General features: G+C 43.1%; 1 protein-coding gene across 1 annotated transcript in view; it reads right to left on the bottom strand.

Moving 5' to 3' along the window:
* Nucleotides 1-15,914, bottom strand: part of Snoo (Sno oncogene) — a 250,063-nt gene extending 234,149 nt beyond the window's left edge. The window contains exon 1 of the mRNA XM_019046954.2: nt 14,824-15,914. Coding sequence (XP_018902499.1) covers nt 14,824-15,723 — 900 coding nt within the window. The 5' untranslated portion in view covers nt 15,724-15,914. The remainder of the gene's footprint in view (nt 1-14,823) is intronic.
* Nucleotides 15,915-19,166: the final 3,252 nt, after the last annotated feature.

The raw sequence follows: 19,166 nt of genomic DNA, 5'->3' as shown, positions 1-19,166 counted from the left end.
GAACGATGTACGACTTCTAGCTAATTGCAAATGTGGCTGGCAATAAGTTGAACCTTTGGAATGGAGAAATTCCCGGCAGATGTGTAAACGCGGTATTATTCAGGAATGAGGACAGCAAAATCATTCACGAACGCAATTATTCAGTTAACCGACGGAGATTATCTCGACAGTAAATTGACGCAAAGAAAAAATAAGAATATCAGCTTGTCACAGATGAAAAAATAAGCAGAGTAAGTGTTGGATGAGGTTCTGTATCTGGTTAGATAACAGAGTTAAGACTGCATTTCAGTAACTTCTACAAAGAGATGAAAGTTCAAGAGCAGTAGAATTGTGAGACGGTAAGTGACCGAGAAAAAAAATGCTAATACGTCCGTGTTGTGTGAGAACATTTTAAGAGGATCATTATCTGCTTATCGCGTTCGATTTGAATTACATTTTATTAATTTAAGTGAAGTACATCTACCAGCCAGCCGATGCGATAAACCTGGCTTATCTCTTTTGTTCAGACAGTATAGGTGGAGTGTTCATTTCCAAAGGCAGAAAAACATTGTAGCCACGCGAGCGTCTGCCATGATATGTGAAAAGAGTTTTTATTCATAAGAAAAAAGGAAAAAAGGAAAAGAAGAATGCTGATCTGTGTGGCTAGTCTCTGCTCATAAGGTCCAAATGCTTTTAAAAGAAAGTGAGGCTATAGACATAGCGGAACCTTCCTCCTTCCTGTCTGACGCGTTTGCTTTTAAAACATCACTGAAATAGATTCGAGTACCTTCCCTCTGATTTACATATCCAAGGGCAAATGTGATGAAAACTCTGACTTCTCTATCACCGAGATTAGCAAATCTCCCCAAAAAATGGAAAACGAAAAATAATGGGCAAGGACAACTGACAATCCTCCCATTCTTTTGAATCGCACAGGACATGCACACGACACATTTTAGCTACCACCAGTGTTCGAAACTCACAGACGCCAACGCGCCAAATGCGTCTAAAAAAGGAAGGCTCTGCGAGAACGTGGCCCCTAAAAATTGCCCCCCCCCCCTCAAAAAAATCCTACTTTTTCTGTTTGGAGATTATTTGAAATTTCGACGCACGGCACCGGATTCTAACTTTTCACTAAATGAGCCGTGATGTATGGGCAAAAAGTCAAATTAGCCCCTAAAAATCGAGCTTGATGGGCCACATGGCTCCTGAAACTCAGAGGTTAGTTTCGAACACTGGCTACCACGTAACTTTGTGGAGTCCCCGCCGAATAAGTTTAAGTACTTCTGGACTCCGACAGAGATCGATCGTCTGACGTCACTTTTACACGTAGGGTGAATATATGAATCAAGATGGCGGATCTTCCGTCGCAGTCTAAAAGTGCGTAAACTTATTTGGCGTAGTTTCTTCCTCGCAGGAGGAGGAGGAGGGAGAGTTATTTCTCATGTTTGTTACTTGGCGGCCAATACTTCATGATTCGCGGATTTCGACCGCAAGAAACGCTACGTAAATGTGATTTCCTTCCCCGCGTGTGAAGTGGATTCGATTGACGATTCCATTCCTCGACGGAGGAAACGCAATCGACACTCGCCGTCGGTGACTTCTCGAGGTCGGTCGAGCGCACAGGATAGTCCCCAGGGATGAGGGGGACATCTCGGCATTGAGGGAATTTAAATATGATTATCGACCGGTCGAGCGAACGCGCTTCGATTCAAGGTTCGCGGGGCGGGGGCGGAGGGGGGATTCACTAACGGAACTGGAAAGGCAGACATTGCGCAAGACTCACTCAGTCAGACTCGACTCCAGCGGAGATTACCGGACCCAACGCGAGAAAATAGTAATTGATTGCAATAAGCGAGGGATAGGGGGGTGGGGGTGGATAACGCGGGGAGGACGGGGGTAAAAATGATGCGGCCGGAGATGCGAGCCAAGTCAAACGCGGTCTGCCAGACTAATCGAGATGAGTCTGCGTCGGATCATTCGGATCGGCCGAGCGCGGCGAGAAGGGCGCAACTACCGCGCGGAAACCTCCTGCGGTTACGCTTTTTTCGCTTAGGCTCGACCCGATGAAATTGGAGTCTGGCTCCGGAGATGGAAGCTCAGAAAATCGAATAAATAAAAAAAAAAAAAAAGATCCATCGGGCTTGACTCTGATGCCCCGAGACTGGATCCGTAATCCCTTGGTTCTTCGAGCAAGAGGTCATGACGCCCGGCAGTGTTTGCTGCCACGCTATTTAGGAAAAACGTCGTATGTACACTCGAAAGTTGCGATATTTCCCCTAAAATATTTATTTTGCTAGAAAGAAGATGATATCTTTTCTTGAAATTTTAGACGATTGAGATCGAACTGCGAATCAAATTCAACGCGTAATCGTGATTTCGTAGGTTGATACCGCTATTCGGCCACGTAGGAGCGCGTGTTGCCTACACTGAAAACTGCGGGCAAACTGAGAATGAGCTAACGTTATGGCCCCACGCTCTCCCCTTAAGCGATCGTGCCATCTGAGCATGACACCACTATTCAGCCACGTGGGTGCTCGTGTTGCCTACACTTAAAACTGAAGGCACAATGACGATGAGCTAGTCATATTCACGAAATTTTCCAAACCTTAACTTGGTGCTAAAAAATCTGATAATTTTCGATTTCAAAGGTGACAGGTTGCTCGTATACGTCGTATTTTTTGACAAAAAACACGTCTCTCAATTGAAATTTTTTAAAAATTTGTCGGAAGGATCGCTGGACTTGGTCTTCCTGAAGATGCCCTTGCCCTCCCCATGTCCTTTAGAAATGCACGCCATCCGAGCTCAACATCTACCCAAAACGGAAGAGTGCATTTGTGTGTCCCTATTTGTTGGGTTACCATACGCACGACGATTTTTCCCACTATTTTTAGAGGGATTCGAAGTCGTTCTTGGCCGGGGGAAATCTGAGACAGCGGAGTGCACTCGGACAACAGTGCATGGACAGCAAGATTTGGCGACACTTAGAGCCGATTTGGCACTCGACCGACAAGCACTGTTGCCATGTGAAGGAGAATTCCCTAATATTCCATGAGAGCCAACCCGACACGGAAAAATCTTCACACGGATGCGGCAACACTGCTGCCGAACAAGGGGCGACGTACTGTCTGCGGAGGGCCAACAGAAAAGGGCAGTTTGGCATTAGATGATTTACATGAGTTATATTTAACCCCTCGCATTGATGCCAAATCCAGCCACTCACCTCTCTAAGGTACTCATTTCGTATTCGACTCTGGACGAACTTTCCCAGATTTTCCCTGGCTATCGGGGAGCTTGTTACTTTACCCCACGAATCAGGATTTTACCCCAAAAAAGGTCACTATAACAAAACAAGATTCAAATATTGCGTACTTGTCTCCGAAGCTCAATAAGATATTTTAACTCTGAGCTTCCGTTCTCACAGAGGCGCCTCAAGTTCTTCAGGGAAAATATTGGTTGCAATTCCAGCCTCAAAATTCCATACTTCGCAAAGGGGTCAATCGGGTCAAAAGAGTCGCATTGGTCAAACATTTTCAAAGACCAGCGCACTTTTCTCATCATTCCTCATTTTCTGCTTCAAAAATACACAGAAAAAATAGTTTTCATCGAGAATTTTTCAAGCGCAGTCAGAGTGTCCACTAAAACAGACAGGCCGAAAATCAGTGCTTTTTCAGTAGGTAAATCCATTTGACGAAATTCGATAAATTTCAAAAATTTGAATTTTTCGCTCGAGTTGCGACCAAGATAACAAAAATTCCGGACCTTCTCGCGGAATTTCCGCACTTTTTCAGTACTTCCGGACCGCCCTTAAAAAATCAGTACTTTGTCAGTAGGTAAATCCATTTGACGAAATTCGATAAATTTAAAAAATTTGAATTTTTCGCTCGAGTTACGACCAAAATAACAAAAATTCCGGACCTTCTCGCGGAATTTCCGCACTTTTTCAGCACTTCCGGACCGCCCTTAAAAAATCAGTACAATTTCTGGACTCTCCGGAAATTCCGGACTTGTGGACAGCCTGGCAGTAGAGCAAGGGCTCCGGCACTTTCTACACACCTGCCTATTTCTTCGACCCAGTCAAATTTTCGTATCACCGTCACCGTGTGGCGATATGAAAATTGTTATGCCCAGAATAAACACTTAAGAACTCCAAACGAGAGTCTGCTCAAAAATTCCGACTCAATCACTCAGAAGTCGATTAGTTCATTCAAGTGTCAAATTGTGATTGAACGGGAGGAGCCCAGGACGAGTTGATGAGACACCAAGCGCGGAGGTCCTTTCAGCTTTGCTGGGAGAAACGGCAAATCATGATGGAGAGCCGAATTCGTATTGCATCAGGTGCGAGTGTCTATACTGCTGTCTTGCGGACAGCCACCGCACCGTATGAAAGATTGGACGGTGTCAAAATTCTTCTACTACAATACGAATATTTTGGAAAAATTGGGCATTGTTGTCTTGGAATTTTTCAGAGCATTTTCGGAATAAATATAATTTATTGCCGTTCAAAAAGTCGAGGGGAAAGGATCATAAATTTCTCAAAATTACCGACTAGCCAAGAAAAAATTGGCAACATATGAACGATCATACGGTATCCTTGGTGTTTTGAAACTGTGATTACATTCCCACATTCCGTTTCGCTACACTGCTAGTTCACAAACTTGAATACTGATTTACGATCAGAGGACTATAGACTTTCAACTTATATAGGTACCTACCTACACACCAATAAAAATAAAATTATTGTTGCTATCGACAAAAAAACAGAAAAATTCGTCGAGGAGAAAAAAGGCAATCGTGCGCATTACGTACAATTTTTAGAACAGAGGAGAAAATGAACCCGACTAGAGATATTGTGGTCGAACAACCTAGGAAACAATATCTGACTGTAGGATACGAATTGATGGAACCGCAGATAAATAAAAAACCAATGAATGCAAATATCTGTGTTCAATACTGCAAGAAAGTGCAAGTATCCGGGAATAGCTGATTAGCACCCTACTTTGAACCGCTTGGAAGTATATCATGCAAATGCAGTGAAACGCGGTCGCAGTTGACCGTTTATCTATCCATCAAGGGCAAATGTTTTGTGGTGCACACCAGTGTCAGCTATTTGAGAGAGCATAGTCGACACTGATGGGAATATTGCATTGCTGGACACATTCAACTTGCGACTTTTAGACAAAAATCAAGTGCGCTTTCATACGGTATTCGTGCAACCTTAAATCTATCAGATTGGCTGCAAGTTTGTCAGTTCAAACATCTACATTTTCGAAACTGCACACATGCAAAAGGTAACGGTTCAACTGCATGTGAGATTTACGATGAACTAGAATGCACCAGCATGCGATTGATAGTTGGATTTTACTCAAACATAATCTTGCTATGGGTATCCGATTATTCTTGTGCCTGCGTCTCCCAACATGTTTTTTAGTTCCCATCAGTAAGTAGTCGACGACAATGAGTTTCCTGGAAGATTTCAGACATATTTTGTTACCTCTCTCTAACGACCATGTTCATTGATCTAATTAGATAAAAAATGAGTGGCTTTACAGTGTCAAAAAAATTCATTTTCCTTCAAATGACCGAATAGGTATATTGGTATCTGAGTTTTTCCCTTTCTTGGCCGAATTCACTGTGTTATTCTGTGAGGTCGCAATAGCGCGTGGAAAGAAAAAAATCGAGTGAAATACAATTACTTGTGAAAAGTGATCTAAATATAAATTTCCCAAGGTGCATAAAAGTACAGGAGGGTATTTAAAGGATTTTCAATTGGAGTACAGTGCGAAAGATACTCATGCTTTCTAACAGAAGTTATTTTGGTTTTGGTGTGATGACGATGCGAGGATTAGACCCTCCGCCTCCCCCCCCCCCCTCTTAAATCTCACTCCTGCCCCGAGGCGAAAATTCCAAAAAAATCCAGCATTCGAGCTAGCTGTAATAAGACTCGGCTAATTGTAAGTAGAGAAACAAGCTGACTATGACTAATCCGTCTTCTTAATTAGAAATTAGGCGGACTATTTCTTCGTTTAATTAATGACAGTTTTGACAAGAGGTAAACTTTCAAACAAATCTTCACCTGGTGAAAAAAGGGCTGAAGTACGCTTACAGATGAGCTTAGAAAAGCGTTGAGTTATACGGCAGACGGAGTTCATCGCGAAGTTGGTTACGTCCTTTATCCTCATGTCAGGCGGGCGACGAAATCTCATCAAGCCTCGCATCACGAGGCGTGCCATTCTCTCTCTTGGTCCACCTTCCTCATAGTTGGACGTATTTCTGCCAAACGGAACTATGTGCATTTAGACATGAACCCTGACACCCATAAGAATGTCTGCCAAACAGGGCTCACGTCATAATGCATATAGTTCTGTTTGGCAGAAATACGTCCAGTTAGCCTCGACTCCCAGTCATTTCAAAAAATGACTCGGACAGATTTTTGTTTTTTTAAGTACTATGTGTTAGCAATATGGTGATCAACTATTCGCACCTAATTTGAAGACTCTGGTGATGCATGAAGAAAATATCGTGAAGAGACCTAGTTTGTTAATGATATTTCAATTTGAATCTTTCATTTCTCATTTTTTTCTTCTGATAACTCCTTTTTGGTGAGAGGCACAAGGCCACTCTGTGGCGTTTATAGGCTTCAAGAGAGAAAACCTTTCAAAATTCTAGATTTGCTTTACTAAAATTCCTGAAGTCACTCTACGACTCTTTTGATCAATGATCTATCGCCTTGGACAAACTACTTTTATTCAACAATTAAGCTTGCAATCTCAGGTCCAACTTTTCAAAAAATTTTATTCCGAACTATTCATATCAACGAAAATTCAAAATACAGTGAGGGAGTGTTTAAGTTTTCTGTTTAAAATTCTCTACCACGCCATTTTTTTCTGAAATCTACAGAAATGACTTCACTCCAAGACTTTTCCGTGTTTTCCACCTCAACGGCTCCGAAAGGGGAACCAGTGGCTAGGCGTGAATGATCGATTATCGATATTTCCCCATTTGAAGCTATGGTGAAGAATCGATTATTAAGTTGTTCGTTGCGAACACTCTGTTCATCGATCCTTTTCCATAGGTTTAAATGGCAGAACAATCGATAAATCGCAAAGCAAGCCACGCTACGAGGGAAACGCGGAAGGAAAAGCCACTTTCGTTGCCGGCATGTTGCGGGTATCCAGGAGGAGAAATTTCTGGCAACAGGCTCCTCATTTGCCGGCGAAGTTATTTTAAGCCTCGGATATTAAAAATACATCAAATGGCGTACACGGCGTAAGTTTGAGAACTTATTTATCACGACAAATTCTCTTATTTCCACCGGGGCGGCCGAAAGAGAAAATTGCCGGCGACTTGTCGCGGCGTTCGCGGCGCGACACGGCGGCGACCCACTAAAAATGTTAACGCGGGCCTGGAAATTAAAGTCAAATTTGACAACCCCCTCCCCAACCCCCGTTCGCTGCAGCCAAAATCAAAAACCGACGCGAATTCCGACAGTCCTACGCAGGTCGACGAGCGACAAATACGCGGGTTTGTCGGCTTGTAGTCGTCAGGCGAAACGGCTACGGTGGGTGTGTGGAAAGTGGAAACTCGCGAAGATTTGGCAACAGTGGGCGGGGGGCTTAACAAGCGAGGGGATCGTAGGGGACACTATGACCACCTATTCGTTATTGGCGAGACGGACCGCTCGGCTCGCTCACACTACTAATTCGTTGCAAATACATTGTAAGTATATTCGGATGTATGAAGCCGACGCACAGTGGAACGAGAAAATAGGAGAGGTCGGACAAAATTTGGAAACTTTGAACGCTTTTAACTCCGTTTATGCAAACATTTGAGCTTCCAAAAGTGGTTCCAGTGGTTTCCTCGTGAAATTTTCTGCCAGGAACACCCCTCAAAATTTAAAATGTGATGGTTCAAACATCAAAATTCTCAGATTTAGTAAAAAATTTCATGTCCGACCTCTCTAAGGTCTTGTCTCCACGGGCCTTTTCACGAGATTTGTCCCAGGGAAAAATCCCACTTACGAAGCTGGGAAAAATATTGAGTTAATCAATATTTTTCCCAGTACCAAGTATGGTCCTTCTACTCCTAGGACCCACTGAGAGAGGAAGAAGAAGTGTAAACGGATTGTGCGATATTTTGTTGAATACTCCATTGTTCCTGTTTGTTTAGTTAAAATATGTGTCTAATTGTCAATTGAGTGCACTTATTATTTTAATGCCGGTTAAATACTCGACTTTACCTATCTAATTTATCTTCCCGCGCAAACTAGTCGCAGGACCGTATGAGCCTCGTCCCGTGGAGACGGTAACTGGGAAAAATCCCAGAAGTTTCATTCCTGCGATTCGAACTTGGGACAAATCCCATGAAAACGTCCCGTGGAGACAAGGCCTAATTGACTCGATCCACTGTGCGACGCGACGCCATGCCGCCCGGTAGCGGGTCTTGTCATCATAGTAGCTCGTCTTCAAATGAGTTTGACCTCTCGAGTCCTCTCGCCGAGATGCCTTGCCAAAAATTTTACCAAGTAAGTCTCGTGAGTATGAGTACGGGGGCTCGCAAGCGATCATTTGATTCAGAGGTCGTGGAAAAAAGTTTACGACGAAGAAAATAATGTTGGGAGTGTGTAAAACAAAATATGCCTAGAGGTGGTGGGAAAAATGGGAACTATCCCACAATTTAGAGGGGTTGATTTTTCGTGATACGGCACAAAGAGCAACCGGCAACTCCAGAAAGTTTGCCTTTTGCAGCACTTCAAATTTAGAGGATGAAAAACGGGGAATCCGAGACAATTTGTGCCGAAATTTGCTAGCGCTATTGCAATTGCTATCCCTTGCAATCAGTATTTTGCCTTCCCCGGGCGTCACGAGCATCACGTGCCAAATCAATGGTGAAACTGCAAACATGCGTATCTCGGTTAACGGCGTTGCAGACTTCCTGTCACACTTTATTTTCTGCGTGGAAAACTACTAAACGTCATTTTTTGGAGAATGTCAGTGATTCTTCCTCTCTTCATAGCGAATATTCTGTGAAAACTTCGAGCTATCACGTAGGTTCGGTCTCCTCTCAGATAATATAGGAGCGGAGATTTAGAAACACTGCAACCGAGATTCGTATTTTTGCAGTTTCATACCGTCAAAATGCGCCTAAAAAATGGGGGACTAGGCATAAAAAAGTTTTGGCACTCCGATGATCTTTCCAACTCGCGATGGCGAAGCAGCGGTGGCTCATGGTGCGTGCGCAAAAAGTTAATTTGGCTCCTAAAAAAATCCAGGGGTGCGGAATCTTCCAAGCTTCCATATTTTCACGCGCAGTCAGACGGCTTTCCACATTTTTCTCATCAGTTTTCAACCAAATTTCCCACCAATCTAAAAAAAGTTGACGTTTTTCTTCTGTTTTCCTTTGATTTTCGACTTTTCGTCCCTTAAAATGTTTCCTCCTTCCACATTTTTTGGGCTTTTACACATTTTCACGCGCCCGCCCGGGCATTTTCTACACCCCTGAGTTAATGTATAGAGCTCCTAAAAATTCGGCTTTCCTAGGCTCCTAAAATTTTAGGGGGAACTGCTTGAAATTTATGTTCGAAGTTATTCTGTCGAATTTTACTGACGATTCGTAAAAAAAAATCCTTTTTTATGATGCTATGTTACGGATCTCTTTACAGTTCCTTAAAGACGGTGTAAACCAGGTGGGGCCTTCTGAAAGGTGCAGTTCAAGGTAGGACTATGAACACGGTACGGTCTTTTCCCAGGTCGAGGGGACGAGTAGCGTGAGGATCGCGGGCCCCGAGGAGTGACATCCCAGGCCGGGAGATGAGAAAGAGAAAAACCTGTAATTACTGCGACTCCAGACCGCGGCGTCGCGACTTAATGACAATAATTTCGCTCGTTTTGGGTAACGTAATTACTTATTTCACACACCGAAATTTGTTTCATAACTTTTCACGCATAGGCGACACAAGTTGAGTCACAGCGGTCCTCGGTCATTCTCCTCACTCCTTCCCAACAGACTCGGTTCCATTTTTTCCCCCAGATTTCCCTGCTCGCTTACCTATTTTTCCTTCAGATTTCCCGACTCGGTTCCCTATTTTTTCCCAACTCGGTTCCCTATTCTACCCCAGATTTCCCTACTCGGTTCCATATTTTCCCCTAAATTTCCCTACGCAGCTCCCTATTTTCCCCCAGATTTCCCTACTCGGTTCCCTGTTTTTTCCCCAGATTTCCCTATTTTCCAACGGGTACCTTTATACATCCCGGAGAATTTCTGTAAAAAAGGTGGAGGCAGCTCGACAAAAGCAGCATAATTTTTCTGGATGAAATATTTTTTCTAGGAACACGGAGTACTGATCACTTGCATTCATGATGCATTTTTGACAGGGTGTACGGCAAAATTTCGTGGAACGGATTTCAACCACGAGGTGTACTACTTCATAACCTGGCGTCAGTGAGTTGGGCATAAATTGAGCATACATTTCGAAATTCTCTTCACCCAGAGAGAGAAAAAAAAATTCTGGTGAGAGTCGCCCGTTCGCTAGACCGAACCAATTTTCGTCTGGGAATTTTCCCCTCACGTTGACACGACGCGATGCGAGGTTCCCAACCGCCGGAGTTTGTGACACGCCATTGCAAGTGCAAACTCATGATTCGGAAAAATAAAATGAAAAAATCACCTCCACCAGAAACCGAGAGTGCAAAAAATTTAGATTCCACGACGCGCTGTGGCCTCCTCGATGGTTAAAATGCCCGTTCGGTGCTTGCCAGTACCACGATCACGAACCAGCTGAATCCGGTTTTAAAAACAAAATAATTTCGCTCATTCTTTCAGCGCGGACTTTTTATTGCAGCTCTTTACACTGAAAAAAAATTCTCGGCGTTTTTACCACGGTCCGTTGGTCCACCTTTACCATCTCACTTTTTTTACAAATTATTGGTAATTTTACAAAGACAGACTGGTAAGCTTACATAAAAACCGGTATTTTTACTGTTTTTTTCAAGCAAGAACACCACTTTTATTGGTAATCGATTCCCGGTAACTTTGCCATTTTATCTCGGTACTTAATTCTACCACAGTTGATAAAAAATATTGGCGGTTTTACCAAGGTCCAGTATAAAGTTACCGAGAAAGTTCAATGATTTTACCGAAAATTACCAACTCCATAAATGGTAATTTTACCAAGAAAAAACTGGGATCAAATAGAACCCTGAATTCTTGGTAATTTTACCCTTTTCTTAGTAAATACACCGAGATTTTTTTTTCAGTGGAGGAGGCACGGAACCGCTCCTCTATTTTTCCAGCGTTGAAAATTGACATTTTGAGGCGAGCAACGCAAAAGGAGAAAAAAAATCGGCGAGCGTGATGCTGCTAAAGAGCGAGAAAAAGTAAACGAAATTCGGACGTATATTAAAAGTCCTAAACTAGGTGTCCCCCGCGGGGTATTTGATGTTTGGAGCGGCGCGGCGAAGGCGGGAGAGAGGAATGAGAGGATACAGGGGGCAAGACAAGGCAGCAAGGACGTCTTGTGAGAAGATTAATTTCGATCAACGTTATCAGAGTTCGCCTGCCTTCGTCGTTGCCAAATTTAGCGAATCAGTCAATTTTTCTACTCCGGTGGGACTTTGACCTGCGAAGATATTCCCACGACAGTTGCACTGTTTTTCTGAGCAATTCCTCTGTGATCTATTTGTTGCAGGTACTTATGTTTTTTTTTTACATCGTTTGAGGGGCCAGTCATAAAATATGTAACGGGTTTTTGACCTTTTTTCCTCCGGTGACGCACCCGTAACACTTGCTCCTGACACCTGACACTGACACCTCGAATTTTCTCATGCTTTTTTTCTATGTAAAAGGAGGAGGAGGAGGCAACAATTTTGGCAATGAAGATTGAGCCTAAAACTTTCCGGTGCATTCTGCACTTTACTGGACATTTCAAATGTTGGGGCTACAAAATTATGTTCTGCGGGCTGATTATTGAAACTGATAGACAAAGCTATAGACAAAGACGACAAAAGTGATTTGGAGGGATCCTATTGGTGGAAGCGGGTGGTGGCAATGGACATAAGAGGTAGGTAATGGACTGACTAACGGCAACCCACCAAAGACCCGACAGTTAGTCCATCATTTTCTTCCTTAGTCTATAAGAACCAACCATGACAACCAATAGGATCGCTCTATACTCCCTGTGTCTACTTTGTCTATCGCTTTGTCTATCAGTTTCAATAATCGGCCCGCTGGTGATGTACACGCGATTCTTATCTTGACTTTCATATAATCTCCGTGGCTAGAGCATGTCATCTTATTTTTCAGTTGTGTTCCGATAAAAGTGCAGAGAATACGTTTTGACAAGAGAGAATGTGCGGTTAGTTCAGCACAATCCTACTCCGACCTCACTCTTTTCCAAAATGTGACTTGCTTCCTTCCTCTTTCAGTCAGTCCATGGGCCAGGCGAAATTTACATTGTAAAATACGTGTATTCGATTGAGGGGCTTAGAGGACAAGGCGCATAATAAGGAGTTTTTGAAAAAATTGAGATATTCATAAACTCAGCTAAAAATAGTCTGGGAGTATCTTCTGTGAAAAGTTCACATGCAAAATGCAACTTCAAAGCATCAAAAAGTGAGATAAAACAACTTTTCTGCTATGAGGTTCCATGTCATTATGAAACTTTAAACATATATTTCTTGAAATAGCAAAAACTGCACTTAGGTGCCTTGTCCTCCAAGCCCCTCAACTGTCGTTGTTTAAATTGTTTTGTCAAGATTGTCAACAGACGAGGGAAGACTGAAATCGTGTGATTGTGTTTGCTCAGAATCTTGTAAGTTTGGTGCGACGAATATTATTCACACGATTCGAAGCTTTGTGAAACGTGCTATTAATTCTCGGGTAAAATCTTCACTTTCAATTACTCACCAAATTATAAATTAAGATTTTTATCAGGAACTTGCTTCATAATAATTAATTGGTTTTCTCCCGTTTTTTTCTTGGATAATTATACGTCTAAAACACGCCGCTTAGCCACGTTGCTCTGTTGCAACGACGCATGTTGTAATAGAGAGGATGTTCATACCGAAATTTCTACTAAGTTCCCTTTCATTTTCAGCGACGGAAACGACGCCCAAAAAAACAAAGCTGAAATTGCGGGTGAACTTTTCGCGCTCATACTTTAATCGTGCAAGAATTCGTTGCGGTCAATGACTTTATCAAAAAATTGATTATGATTCGAGAGTATAGAAGGAGATAGTGTGTAGAGTGAGCGACTACTCATTAGCGCGTACACTTCAGAGAATTCTAGAAATGAAGAATACCATAAAATCATGTATGTAGGTATTAATGACGTCTGCGAAAAAAATAGTTCGTAAAAATTGAAAAAAAAAGATAAAAAAAAGATGAACGATTAAGTACTCACTTAGAACCTTTTACTGACGGTGACATCAGAATTTTATGGTCTAACACCGCGGTGCTGTTAAAGTGACGAAAGACACAAATGAAAGCTTTCATATAAATGAAAATGAAACTTGAAAAATGAGAAGCTATGTTGCCAAATTTCAAAATATATTACAATCATCGTGACTTCGATAACACCAGTAGGTTAAGTCAGGGGTCCCCGCGTATCTGATGAAACTACGGTAGCAAATCGCGAATTCCCGTAACCCGATCACCAATTCAACGAAAACCTAGATTTTGGCGATTGGAAATTATTTCAATCCAAGGAAGTCAGCGAGCTCAGATTCAAATCTTGTAGAGTTTCCGAAAACATTGATGCATTTTTGACGCGATTGTGTCTTTTGACTGTACGTAATTCCATTGAGCTTGGACAAGTTTGCCGATACTGAGGACACTTTACTTTATCTTTGCTTAACAATTACCAACTTTAAAGTAGCGCTATTGTCAATCGTTCAGGCGGGCTCTCGATCAAACGTAGACGGGTCAGCGTGGACTGTGGCCTTCGCCGCAAATTATTAGTAGGTAATGCTGCACAAAAAAAAAACGTGTATGCTAATGTTAGCGTGTTAATCTCTCGAGGCTTTAACGCGCGGAAGCTTCCCATAAAATTATATGCAACCCAATTTCGTCGGTTTTGTGTTAGTGGAGAATTTGAGAATATACCCCGGCAAAAACAAGGACGAGTTTAAATATCAGTGCTCGTAGGGTACCTTTAATATATATCCCAAGCAAGAGAACGTTCATATTTTACAGGCAAGGAGCCGAATCAGGCAATTTTGTCCTTCGTAGGTATATATCTCGCTAAACTAAAATTCAATATACAACTGTTTCAACTCCTGAGCCGCTCAAATTTCGTCCATCTAGTTGAAGGCGAACTTGATTTCTCACTCCCGTTTTCGAGTATTCAGATACGAACGCACTTAATAAAATTCTTTGACTTGGATACCTGAGTAAAACATCCCCTACACAATTATATCGGCTTCGGAGATTTTTTTAAAATGAATGGGGGGAAAAAACTGAGTACAAATCACGAAACTTAACAAATCGATAAGCGGGCGAAACGTCATGACGCTGAGGCTCATAGAGCCATGCAACTGTACATCGACTTCTCTCTCTGAATATTACGAATCTATGTGCAATTAATCCCAAGGATTACACTTTCAACAAACGAGGCTTCATTTATGGTAAGTAAGCAGTGATAAGAAAATACCTCTGTTGAAGAACTGACGGAAAATTATCGAGCTGGTCTTGAAGACGAAGCCGAAATTGCAAGAGACTGAGATTTAAAATTAGCTTGAAGGAATTGAGACATGCCTTTGAACGATGAAATGTTAGGCTGAATTGAATTGCCGACACACTAATAGATTGGTTGCAAAGGGGATACCTGATATGAAAGTGCGAACGTACCTTTCTTTTTCCGGAAGAAATGTTGAAGTTGCCGGTGTGGTGTTCCTTAAAGAGTTCCAAAATTTTGACAAGTTTGTCGTAGTTCTGTTGGTCTTGAACGACATGGAGGTAGGCCCTCCAGTTACTGGAGTCGAAGCCCCAGTGGCAGGTCCTGTTCTCGAGGACTCGATGAGCGTGACAGACGAACTTCTGAGGTGAGAAAAATCCGTGACACTCGGTGCATTCGATGCACTTGGCGTTGGGGTCAGTGTACAACTCGGGGATACAAGAACCTTGGCACTTGCCGAAACACTCATGATAGACTTTGAAAAGGAAGGCCTTGCTCTTATCGAAATAGCGGGGCGGGGAAGTGCTCCTGTGGTGGAGGAGGGAGCTGCACAACCGCTCGGCGTCCGTTTTAGTGATAAGACCACAAGAGGGGGCACTCGTAGGGAGGATCCCGCTCACTTTCAACACCTCCAACTGTTCCGGATTGCAGCGGGAGCAGAAGATCTGCAATTCGTCGCAGACCTGATTGATCTGGGCTAAACTGAAATCCCTGAGGACACTATTCAAGATCTGCGGGAGGCAGAGTCTCTTCTCGCCGCCGACGACGAAACAGGAGATGTTCTCCCCCTCGAGCACCGTCTCGGACAATTCACTACGCGACTGATCCTGCGGCGTGAGGATGGGCACCTGCTGGACCGGCAGCGGGGGCGGCGTCAAAAAGGGCTCCGGGGAGGGCTCCAAGGGCTGCTGCTGCTTCTTCGGAAGCACCGTCAAAGCCACCGCGCTCGGCTCCGAGCCCAAGACCGTGCTTGGACCCTGCAAACTTTTCACCGCACTCAGCTGATAAGTTTTCAGAACTTCCTTAATGTGAGGGTTGTACGCCTGATGCCCTCCAACCAATGTTTCCATCATTGTAGCAAACGGCAGCCGTCACTACACAGCCCCGACACAAGCCCGGGATCCAATTCCGATCCAAGACACCCTTACTACGCACATTTTCTACGCAACAACACGCGGCGCACAGCACATGTCGACCTCACGGCGGACTACACTACACTGAGCCGGGAGCGGCTCCGGCTGGGGCAGGGGCCGGGCGGCGAGGCGGCTGGCGGAGCGGCGCGGCGCGCGGCGAGACGCTCAACTTGGCTGCGCGGCTGCGCGGCTCGGCGCGGCGCGGCGTTCGGCAGACGGCGGCGACACGGCCAAACAGCCTGCAGAATGCAGATTCAGCGGCCTCTCCTCTCTCCGCTTCGTGCTTTTCCTTGCTCCCAGTCAATGTAGAGTGCGCGCGCATCGCCGAGCCGCCGCGACCCGACGCGACGCGCCCCTCCCCCTCCCTTCACCCTCGCGGCTAGCCTCGCGCCCTCGCTTCGCCTCGTGATAAATCGATCTGTCTGGTTTTCTGGTTCATGTCGGTCATGTATTTTTGCCATACTCCCAACTACGCTACCTCCCAGCGTTACTCTCATTATCGGCCCCGGCCCCGGCGCCTTCGTCCCTCTTATCATTCTTTATCAGATATCGCTATAGTCCAGCCTTAATCATTCTTTCAGTATCATCTTATCGTCCGACCACCTAACGTATCAAGTGTCATTAGGTACACTCTCCCCCAGGTCGTTTTTATGTCAACTACATAACCGTATCTTCGGTATGGATTTAGTTGAGTAGAAACTCAAAGATGGCAAGTCGCACATGTTTAAAAGTATTTTATTTACGAAACGTATGTTTAATGCATATACGTACGTATGTCACTGAACGTCTGTGTCACAGATATGTGCTACAGGAGCGTCGAAGTAGACCTAAATAGCCGTCACGGTTAAGGAAAATACTAATTGCATCTGTAATGCGAAAGCCGTGGGATCTCACATTTCGCCCGCAAAACTGAGCGTATGCAACCCGGCTCATCGAAGAGTTAAAATAGTTGCATGTTGGGTTCGAACCCAACTTCATGTATTCTTACATTGTTTTTCGCTCTGCACATTTTTCAAATGGCGAGTTAACGTTATGGAAAGGCATCTCAGTTGGTTCTTATCCCATTATTTTATTTGTAAGATATTCATCTGTTAACTGAGGAGCCAAGAGGAAGTTATGCGGGATATTCTCGGATTATTCCAATTCCAAGGGGAACATGGAGAGTGGCAAAATTAATTTTAAACAGAAATTTCCGGTAACTTCAATCAATTTTTTGATGGAGAGAAAGACTAGGATCTAGAACTTGTTCCGCTTCACTTTGATATGAGGAGAACCTAAAATATTAGTTCCGTATAGGAAAATGTAGTCCAACGTTCAATTCTCTTTTCATAATCATGCCTGTGTAAGTACTTTAAATTGTTTGCATTTCTTCTTCCTTGTTTCCTCACTGCTTGTCTCTTACTCTCTATAGTTCGCCTTCAATGACCGCAGTGGCAATATGAGCAACTTGAGATCACGAATGGTTGTTCGCTAACTTGTTAACTTAACTCGCGATTATTAGTACAGATTTTCTTTTTTTTTTTTTTTTTTTAAAAAAAAAAAAAAAATGAAAATAGTCATTCTTATATTTTAAGAAAGAATGAATGTGTCATTAGGTTCACTATGTAAATATGTGTTTTTATGGATGATACAGAAATAGTATTCTCTTGTTACCGGAATGAAGGTCACATATGGTGCTGAGTCGCATGGCTGAGAAGCTTGAACTTGGGTAATGCCAACTAACTACTGCCAGAGACTAAGGAAATCACATTTTGATATCGCAGGATACGCTCTCGAGCACACCGCAACTCATCTAGTTTATTGCATTGTCACATAAGCCACCGGCTGCACGGGCGCAAATACAGACACACAAACACAATGCACAGACACAGATGCAGCTGACATGGCTACGGAGTGGAGACAACCGCAATCGAAGCACACAATACCTCGCCGTGCTCACAAAAGGGCGCATCTCTGCTTTTTCGTAAGCCCTGAGTAGTATTTAGGTACGGGGTTTACAAGGCTTATCACAAATTACAGTTACGCCCCTTTGTCTGCGGGGCAACGAATAAGTGCAGCGCAAGGCCATCGCGTCGGCTTCATACCAATTACATCATCCTTTAATAATAATTGTTCTCCATAGACTTGGGCATTATGCACGTCTATTTTTTTTTCTCTCTTTCTCTCTCTTTTTCTCCGCTCTTCTCTCAATGCATGAATACCACTGAAAGCATCCTTTCCGAGCTTTTGTCGCTGAAGTCCTGCAAGCAATGCAGCAATAAGTGCATGAAGTCGTATGTCATGAAGGGTCTCTTTCTCTTTCCAATTAGAACAGTGCATGTATGAAAATTATAAATACCAGTTATGGACAAGAACAGTTCACGAAATATTCGGGGTTGAATGGGTGGAGAGAATGTTCATATAACATGCTATATTGAGCTCATATTCATTTACGAACTTGTGTTAGGTCTTGAAATTTCATAATTTACACCGAGACTCAATGGTAACTTCAAACCCCTTGGGAGGGTATACTCCATTTTGCTCAATTTCCCCACTAAGCTCTTATTTCGACTGCCAAGTAGCTGAAATTGCAGACCCAATGAATTGAAGGAGCGATGAAAATTCGCGCACGTATCAGCACCACTGCGCAATAATTTGAGAGTTGTGTTTCTATTGGCTGCTGCTGCTGATTTTACACACAGATGTAAAAATACAATTTAGAAAAGAGCGATAAATGAAGCATGAGGTAAAGGAAGGAAACATAAGGATTGAGGGATTGATGAAAGCGTACGTAGATGAAGAAACTGTTCTGTGGCTCGGTTCTGTGGCTTACCTGACTTCAAACCAATATAATTAAATTAAACAAAATAAAACCCTCCTTCAAGAATTTTTACATTTATTTTACGGCCGGAGACCTTCTTCATTTGCAATGTTATAAATCATAATTTTATCTACATTCAAAAGTAGAGAATAAAAAACATGTAACCATGTATGGTGCGAACGCTAGGAGGAACATTAGTGTGTTGCCTTTCTTTTCTCGGTTTTCACGGATTTCTTCATCTAAAATATAACCTTCAACTTGTTCCAGACAGTTCAGATGAAAGAACTCAAAGGAATCGTCAATATAGGATGTGAGAGACTGATTTTTACTGTATTTCAACGGTTAGGCATATCAGCTAAAAGTATAACACCCGAGTCTGTCAAATTAGATAAATTTGAAAAGAAGGAACAATTAAGAATTTGCAGGTGCCTGAAATTTGTGAATTTCGTTTTTCGACTAAACTATATCGCATGAATTGAGCACGAGAATTTCCTCGGTTTCTAAAATGAACAATTATTGAGGAGTTACGACCAAAAAACCTAATCTGCTGAAATACATAAGTTTACATGGGAAATACCTCCTA

This window comes from Bemisia tabaci, chromosome 1 (genome assembly GCF_918797505.1).
Source record: "Bemisia tabaci chromosome 1, PGI_BMITA_v3".
NCBI classification, from domain to species: Eukaryota; Metazoa; Arthropoda; class Insecta; order Hemiptera; family Aleyrodidae; genus Bemisia; species Bemisia tabaci.
Note: the sequence above shows the minus strand (reverse complement) of the source record. Positions and strands in the feature narration are given on the sequence as shown.